The following is a 9,425-nucleotide window of genomic DNA, read 5'->3' as shown; positions in this document are numbered from 1 at the left end:
AGTGGCCGATGACTTCTCCTCTCCTTCCTCATGTCCACTATCATCTCCTTCGTCTTGTCCATGTTGAGGCTATTTAGCTTTATTCTGAAAATTCTGCCCCATTCAAATGAATGAAAAAATTCTCCTTCAGCATGCTTTCAGCTATTTCATGTTCAGCTCCTCGAGAACATCCATGCTTCTATTCAGACATTTTCTCAACTTCATACTTTTGAAATATGTAGCTTTATTTTGAAAGTTACACACCATTCAAATGAATAAGACAATTCTACCTCTGTATAACAATGTATAGTGTGCAGTGAAATAACTATTGGTTTCCGTTTGTGGTGACTGCTGACTGACATAAGGGATGAGATTAAATAAATCCTGGAACTTAGCCTGGTCTGGAGCAGGCTAGCTCCACAGACTAAATCTCCATGTTAATCTATACCATAACATCCTACCGCAATCTAATCCAGCTTTAGTGCAACCGGATCACGGATAAGTTGAGCCAGGATCACCAAGATATCCCGGCTTAATCCCTTATCCTAGTTTTGCGCAATAGGCCCCTGCTCAGCAGCGGGATAGTTCTCAGGCTTATTCAGTGTAAACAAGATAACGTTACAGATTTAAAGGGTCTCGGAGCAGGAAGTGGCATTGAAGCGATTATAATAAGACATGAGTTTAAAGTAAACAGACAGTACTGAGACGCTTATGTTACGATCACTCCCCCACAGGGAGATGAGGGTGCATGAAGAAAAATGAACCCAGAGGACTGACTTCGGTGTAAACGGATTTAATAAAGTGCTGTACAAGATAAAAACAAGTGCAGTGTGAATGATATATACAATATAAAGGGGGATGTTAGTAGAACCGGGTGTTGACCAGCACAGAGAATAGTCAATACAGGCTGCAGACATAAGGGTCACTCACTGGCTGGCCGGTGGTGGTGGTGGTATGGCTGAGGTGACAGAGTAGATGATGATTGTGAGTGGAGAAAGGAGTTGGACTGTGTACCGACCTGGCTGGTGGAGGCTGGAAGGGCAAGGTGTAGTATGGTCCAGAGACCGCTCCAAAAAGTGGGGAGAGTGGGGAATTTTTTATATATAGTCTTGTCATTGACCACGACAGCACACACTGGTCTTGCATGATTGAATCCAGCTTTTCTAATCCGCAACACAGATAACCTTAGCTGGCATTACAAAATTCAGGGTTGCTCATTTGATCTTGGATCTGTTTAGCAACATATAAAGAATACTCCCCAGGGCTGGACCCCTGTTTGTTTTTTATCGGAATTTATTACTGAGCATCTGTGTTTTTCATTGAGGTAACGTGAGGCAAAAATACTCTCAAATGCCATTACTGCAGTGCTCTTTAGGAGCAGTTTATTTGTACACAGACCCTGACCTACCGTTCAGTTCTAATCATTTTATTAGCTGTTCTCAGTCCTGCAAGCTGCCACAGGTCAAACTTACTTTATCAGTTTTTTGATTGCGTTATTCCCCAAGCTCATTACAAATGTATCACTTTATTAGTATTTTGATGGCTGATAACAGCTTGAAGCATTTATTACCTGCTGATAAAAGTGAGATAAGGATTTTCATTTTCTCTTATTGATGAAGGTGGATGACATCATTAGACAGCCACTAGAACTACAGAAAACAAATAGCAAATACTGATACACAGTCATGGCCAAAACTATTGACACCCCTGCATTTCTGTCAGATAACGTACCATTTCTCCCAGAAAATTGTTGCAATCACAAATTCTTTGGTATTCTCAAATGTATTTCTTTTGTTTGCATTGGAACAACACAAAAAAGCAGGAAAAAAGCCTAATCTGATCCATTCCACACAGAACTCCAACTATGGACTGGACAGAATTATTGGCACCCTCGACTTAATATTTGGTACCACACCCTCTGATCAAAATAACTGAGATCAGTCACTTCCTGTAACCATCACTGAGTTTCTTCCACCTCTCTACTGGAATTTTGGACCACTGTTCTTTTGCCAGCTGCTCCAGGTCTCTCAGATTTGAAGGGTTCCTTCTTCCAGCTGCTGTTTGAGATCTCTCCACAGGTGCTCTATGGGATTTAGATCTGGACTCATTGCTGGCCACTTCAGAGCTGTTCAACACATTGCTTGAAACCATTTCTGGTGTTGTTTGAAGTCTGCTTTGGGTCATTGTCCTGCTGTAAGACCCATGGCCTCTGACAGAGACCCAACTCTCTGACCCTGGGCCCTACATTTCACCCTAGAATTCATTGGTAGTCTTCAGGTTTCATAATGCCATACACACAGTCAAGACACCCAGTGCCGGAAGCAGCAAAGCAACCCCAAAACATCAGTGAACCTCCACTGTGTTTGACTGTAAGGACTGTGTTCTTTTCTTTGAAGGTCTCATTTCATTTTCTGAAAACAGTATAACAATATGCTCAACCAAAAAGCTCTATTTTAGTCTCATTTGTCCACAGGCCGTTCTCCCAGAAGGACTGTGGCTTCCTCAGGTAAGTTTTGGCAGACTCTAGTCTGGCTTTTTATGTTTTTTTGTCAGCAGTTGGTTCCCCTGGGTCTCTTATTACCATAGCGTCCCTCGTCATTCAGATGGCGACTGATAGTGCGAGCTGACACTGTTGCACCCTGTGCCTGCAGGTCAGCATGAATTTGTTTGGAAGTTGGACTGAGGTTCTTTATCCACCATTCCAACAATCCTTCGTTGCAATCTGTCATCTGTTTTTCTCTTTCGTCCATGTCCAGGGAGATTAGCTACAGTGTTATGGGCTGTAAACATCTTGACAATGTTGTGCACAGTGGACACAGGAACAACCAGATCTCTGGAGATGGACTTGGAGCCTTGAGACTGTCCAGGCTTTTCCACTGTTGTGGTTCTCAAATCCTCAGACAATTCTTTGCTCTTCTTTCTTTTCTCCATGCTCAGTGTGGTCGACACGACACAAAGGTTGAATCAACTTTTCTCCATTTTAACTGGTTGCCAGTGTCCGGTAGGCTAGTGGTTATGGCGCAGCGCTATCGCCACTGCGGCCCGGGTTCAAATCAGGGTTGTGTCAGGAAGGGCATCCAGCGTAAAACACATGCCAAATGTCAACATTCGAGTCGTCAGTGTGACGATTCGCTGTGGCGACCCCTAAACGGGAAAAGCTGAAAGTGACTTTCTAACAGGTTGCCAGTTTGATTTCTATCTTGCCAGAACCTGTTGGTTGCTACAGGTGAGTTTCATGACAAATTAAAGAAGCATAGCATGCTTGAAATACAATGATTTCTGATGATTTTGAAACGGTATCACTAATTCTGTTCAGTCCATATTTGGAGTTCTGTGTGGAATGTATCAGATTTGGCTTTTTTCTCTGCTTTTTTGTGTTGTTCCAATGCAAACTAAAAAAAATAAACATTAGAATACCAAATAATTTGATACGGCTGTTTTCTGGGAGAAATGGTGTGTTATCTGACAGAAATGCAGGGGTGTCAATAGTTTTGGCCATGTATTCAATGTGTCTGTTGCTGTGTATGAAGATCAAGTCCTGAATTTATAGGCTATGTGATGTTAAAACTATATTAAATAAACTGGTACAGCACAATTCATACACAGTGTTTTCAATTTGTTTTGTAAATGTGCGTCCTCAGATCCGGTACTGGCGACAGCATGAACGGGAAGCAGCAGCAGACCGAGTGAGGACAGCAGGATTAGAAACAACAGCTAGAGTGTCTGGACTTCGACCTAGCACTCGATACCATGTCGCTGTGCTGGCATATAACAGTGCTGGCACTGGGCCGCCCTCACCACGCACCACCGTCACCACCAGGAAACCACGTATGGCTGCAGCATTCTCAAACAACATATGCACACAGTCACACAAGTGAAAATGTGGTTTATTATTGATAAAATTAGTGAGGAAACTGCAAACTAACATTAAACTTAAGCACAGGAACAAAACATCCTGACTTAGTTTGTGTTCAAATGACAATTGGCATGCATTGTTGTCTTAGCTGTTCTTTGAGAAAGTGAGACAACACATGAAATTTAACAGGTCATGCCCATGTGTGGCTTTCATATCACTTTTCAGTTAGTGATCCAGTTGTAATTTCAGCCAAAAGAAATCCTTAGATCTGATATTCTTAAATGCAGCATTGCTATCGATCAGTTGCTGATGGAAGCATTATCACCAAAACTGTCCAACGAATGTGGTACTTGTCAGTCTGTCATACATCTTTCCTGTTATTGCTCTTTGCTAGTAATAAGTCAGTGTGAATATAAAACAAACCAAAACCTGGAAAGCTATGTAAAAAGCTTTATAACTTTTTTCTTGATATGGACCATGTGAACCAAACTACAATCGGTCAAAGAAACTCAACTAAGAAAGCTCTCGGAGCACTAAGGGATACAAATTGCTGAAACTAAGTGTGAGATGCTTTGAAGATAACAAGCCTAAATGACCTAAATCCTAAAACACAACTTGTCTTACAGACTTGTGTTGTCAATCGCTCTCCAAAACTGTTCTGCATTTGTTTCACTCTTAGATGTCGATGTGCCGTAGTGCTGTCATTATTTAACCTCCATATCCACACAAACAGAGGAGTGCACGCAGGTCCCATCTTCATGATCTTATGAGCAATACAGCTAGGTTAAATGGCTCATGTAATCTCTTTTCCACCCCTCCTACTGGACTACAGACAAAGATTATCCCTCCCAGCAATAGCAGCCAGTGGGTCTTCTCAGTTCTCAAAAAGGAGAGTAGGTACTTAGCATTTTCTGGGCCTGTGGCTGTAAAATTTTTCAATAGGAGGATTAGACATTTTCTCTGTTTTGGTGCAGCAGTCGTTAGAGCCACTTCATCATGTAGACATGGACATAAAATACAGCCAACATATCAGAATACATGATTAAATGTTACAATACCAAATTACAAAAGTTCTGGCAGTTTGTAAAATCTAAATTAAAACTGAAAATGGTGATGTTTAAATCATCTGTGCCCTGTATTACATTGAAGACAATACACCAGCACATTATTTCATGTGATACCTCACCAATTCTATTCTTTGTTCAAAGCCCTAATTTCAATTCTGATCCCTGCAACACATTCCAATAAAAGTTGGGACAGTAAAACATTTACCATGGTGTGATGTTTCTGTTTCTTTTCACAACTCTTAAAAGACATTTAGGGACTGAGGACACCAAGTGATTAAATGTGCCAGGTGTCATTTTGTCCCATTCTTCTTGCAAACAAGTCTTAAGGTGCGCAGTCAAAAACCAGGCCTTGGTAATGTGTTCACTATGAGGTTTTGCATTGTCTTGTTGAAATATGTATGGGCATCCCTGGAAAAGATGTTTTCTTGAAGGCAGCATATGTTGCTCCAACATCTCTATGTATTTTTCAGCATTAATGGAGCCATCACAGAAGTATAAGTTACCTTTGCCAAGGGCACTGACACAACCAAGACCATGACAGTCCCTGGCTTCTGGACTTGTTCCTGGTAACAGTCTGGATGGTCCTTTACGCCTTTGGTCTGGAGCATACGGCGTCCATTCCACAATACATGTTTTCACCTTGTGATGGTCCATCCCAGATGCGTCCGAGCCCAGAACAGTTGACTGCGCTGCTGGACAGTGTTGACATAGAGCTTCCTTTTGGCATAGTAGAGTTTTAAGCGGCATTTATGGATATAACTATGTATTGTAGTGTCTGACACAGGTGTGCCAAAGTAATCCTGAGCCCATGTGGTTATATCGCTTATAGAAGAGTGACGATTCTTGTTAGGAATGCTCGAACACAAAATGAGTGAGCGAAATATGTAACAAACCCAGGTAGCTGACTTCGGTGCAAGCAGTGAGGTTTATTTACAGTGCAAGAATAGTGAAATATATATATCTATATTCGTATATATATATATATAGATATATATATACGGTATACAGGAGGAATGTGGTACGAGATGACCGGGTGTCGATCAGCGGCAGTAGAAACACAGTGAGGAGATGGATGATGATGGACCGGGCTGCGAATGGAGGGATCACTCCCGTGCTGGTCGAGGTGAGGCGATGATGGCTGAGAACACAGAAGTATGGAAACAACAGGTTAAATGGGGACTGTGCATCGACCTGTGAGGCGGTGGCTGGTAGAGCTGAGTGAATCCAGGGTCCAGAGGAGAGGTCCGGAGAGGAGGAAAAACAGATACGGCGGGGCAGGAATAGAGACTCGAGAAAAACACAGAAAATATAGCAGGCGTACTTGGCACAAAAACAAAGCGATAACACATATGGGGCCTAAAGACAGAGAAAGAACTGGCAGGGGAGTGAATGAAAGAAGGAGAGGCAGGTGCCGCCGGGCAAACCTGACAATTCTTGATGTAGTGCCGTCTGAGGGATTGGAGAGCACCGTCCTCCAGCTTAGGCTTGTGTCCTTTATACACTGAAATCCCTCCAGATTCCTTGAGTCTTTTAATGATGTTCTGCACCGGAGAGGGTGACATATCCAAACCCCTTCCTATCTTTCTTTGAAGAACATTGATTTTAAACATTTCAATAATTTTCTCATGCATATGTTGGCAAACTGCCGGTCCTTGGCCCATCTTTGCTCCTAAAAGTCCCCTTTGTATCAAATCATGATTGCAGTCACCTGTTGACATCACCTGTTTCAAATGGAATCATCATTTCATTGTTTCACCTCATTACCCCCGAAATGCAACTATCCCAACTTTGCGTGCAATGTGTTGCAGGCATCAGAATTGAAGTGAGTGTTTATTTTGGGGTTGTAGTTGAAGATGTTACTTGTTATACATAATAATCGATTCTGTTCTTGGTACAACATGAATAAAATAAAGTTGATCTTAAAAGTGTGAGTTGTTTTCAAGTTTTCCCACTTACAGAGAATGGATAATTCTGTAATTTTCATCGTAGGTACACCTCAACTGTGAGAGACAGAATCTACAAAAAAAATTCCAGTAATTCACATTGTTAGATTTTAAAATAATTTATTTCCATTTTATTGCATGAAATAAGTATTTAATCACCTACCAACCAGCAAGAATTCTGGCTCTCACAGGAGAACAACATGAAGAAAGGAATAAGACCGCTCCAAAAAGTGGGGCGAGTGGGGAATTTTTTATTTACAGTGCCTTGCGAAAGTATTCGGCCCCCTTGAACTTTGCAACCTTTTGCCACATTTCAGGCTTCAAACATAAAGATATAAAACTGTAATTTTTTGTGAAGAATCAACAACAAGTGGGACACAATCATGAAGTGGAACGAAATTTATTGGATATTTCAAACTTTTTTAACAAATAAAAAACTGAAAAATTGGGCGTGCAAAATTATTCAGCCCCCTTAAGTTAATACTTTGTAGCGCCACCTTTTGCTGCGATTACAGCTGTAAGTCGCTTGGGGTATGTCTATCAGTTTTGCACATCGAGAGACTGAAATTTTTGCCCATTCCTCCTTGCAAAACAGCTTGAGCTCAGTGAGGTTGGATGGAGAGCGTTTGTGAACAGCAGTTTTCAGTTCTTTCCACAGATTCTCGATTGGATTCAGGTCTGGACTTTGACTTGGCCATTCTAACACCTGGATATGTTTATTTGTGAACCATTCCATTGTAGATTTTGCTTTATGTTTTGGATCATTGTCTTGTTGGAAGACAAATCTCCGTCCCAGTCTCAGGTCTTTTGCAGACTCCATCAGGTTTCCTTCCAGAATGGTCCTGTATTTGGCTCCATCCATCTTCCCATCAATTTTAACCATCTTCCCTGTCCCTGCTGAAGAAAAGCAGGCCCAAACCATGATGCTGCCACCACCATGTTTGACAGTGGGGATGGTGTGTTCAGGGTGATGAGCTGTGTTGCTTTTACGCCAAACATAACGTTTTGCATTGTTGCCAAAAGGTTCGATTTTGGTTTCATCTGACCAGAGCACCTTCTTCCACATGTTTGGTGTGTCCCCCGGGTGGCTTGTGGCAAACTTTAAACGACACTTTTTTATGGATATCTTTAAGAAATGGCTTTCTTCTTGCCACTCTTCCATAAAGGCCAGATTTGTGCAGTATACGACTGATTGTTGTCCTATGGACAGAGTCTCCCACCTCCGCTGTAGATCTCTGCAGTTCATCCAGAGTGATCATGGGCCTCTTGGCTGCATCTCTGATCAGTCTTCTCCTTGTATGAGCTGAAAGTTTAGAGGGACGGCCAGGTCTTGGTAAATTTGCAGTGGTCTGAAACTTCTTCCATTTCAATATTATCGCTTGCACAGTGCTCCTTGGGATGTTTAAAGCTTGGGAAATCTTTTTTGTATCCAAATCCGGCTTTAAACTTCTCCACAACAGTATCTCAGATCTGCCTGGTGTGTTCCTTGTTCTTCATGATGCTCTCTGCGCTTTAAACGGACCTCTGAGACTATTACAGTGCAGGTGCATTTATACGGAGACTTGATTACACACAGGGGGATTCTCTTTATCATCATTAGTCATTTAGGTCAACATTGGATCATTCAGAGATCCTCACTGAACTTCTGGAGAGAGTTTGCTGCACTGAAAGTAAAGGGGCTGAATAATTTTGCACGCCCAATTTTTCAGTTTTTTATTTGTTAAAAACGTTTGAAATATCCAATAAATTTCGTTCCACTTCATGATTGTGTCCCACTTGTTGTTGATTCTTCACAAAAAATTACAGTTTTATATCTTTGTTTGAAGCCTGAAATGTGGCAAAAGGTTGCAAAGTTCAAGGGGGCCGAATACTTTCGCAAGGCACTGTATATAGTGTGTGGTGTCTTTAAGAAGCCCTCCTGTCCTCCACTGAAGAAAGTCACTTTTGACTTTTCCCATTTTTAGGGGAAATCACATTGTTAGATTTTTAAATAATTTATTTCCATTTTATTGCATGAAATAAGTATTTGATCACCTACCAACCAGCAAGAATTCTGGCTCTCACAGACCTGTTAGTTTGTCTTTAAGAAGCCCTCCTATCCTCCACTCATTGCCTGTATTAATTGCACCTGTTTGAACTCGTTACCTGTATAAAAGACACCTGTCCACACACTCAATCTATCAGACTCCAGCTTCTACACTATGAGCAAGACCAAAGAGCTGTTTAAGGACACTAGGGACAAAATTGTAGACCTGCACAAGGCTGGGATGGGCTACAGGACAATAGGCAAACAGCTTGGTGAGAAGGCAACAACTGTTGGTGCAATTATTAGAAAATGGAAGAAATTCAACATGACTGTCAGTCTTTCTCAGACTGGGGCTCCATACAAGAGCTCGCCTCATGGAGTATCAATGATCCTGAGAAAGGTGAGGGATCAGCTTAGAACTACACGGGAGGACCTGGTCAATGACCTGAAGAGAGCTGGGACCGCAGTCTCAACGGTTACCATTAGTAACACACTACACCATCATGGCTTAAAATCCTGCAGCGCACACAAAGTCCCTCTGCTCAACCCAGCAG

General features: G+C 41.8%; 1 protein-coding gene across 2 annotated transcripts in view; it reads left to right on the top strand.

Annotated features, from left to right (window-relative positions):
- Positions 1 to 9,425, top strand: part of cntn2 (contactin 2) — a 140,469-nt gene that overhangs the window by 117,883 nt on the left and 13,161 nt on the right. For both annotated transcript variants that reach the window (XM_020617884.1, XM_020617883.1), the window contains exon 20: positions 3,621 to 3,807. In XM_020617884.1, the coding sequence (XP_020473540.1) occupies positions 3,621 to 3,807 (187 nt within the window). The remainder of the gene's footprint in view (positions 1 to 3,620; positions 3,808 to 9,425) is intronic.

This window comes from Monopterus albus, unplaced genomic scaffold, assembly GCF_001952655.1.
Source record: "Monopterus albus unplaced genomic scaffold, M_albus_1.0 scaffold196.1, whole genome shotgun sequence".
Taxonomy (NCBI): Eukaryota; Metazoa; Chordata; class Actinopteri; order Synbranchiformes; family Synbranchidae; genus Monopterus; species Monopterus albus.
This window is presented reverse-complemented; position numbering and strand designations above follow the sequence as displayed.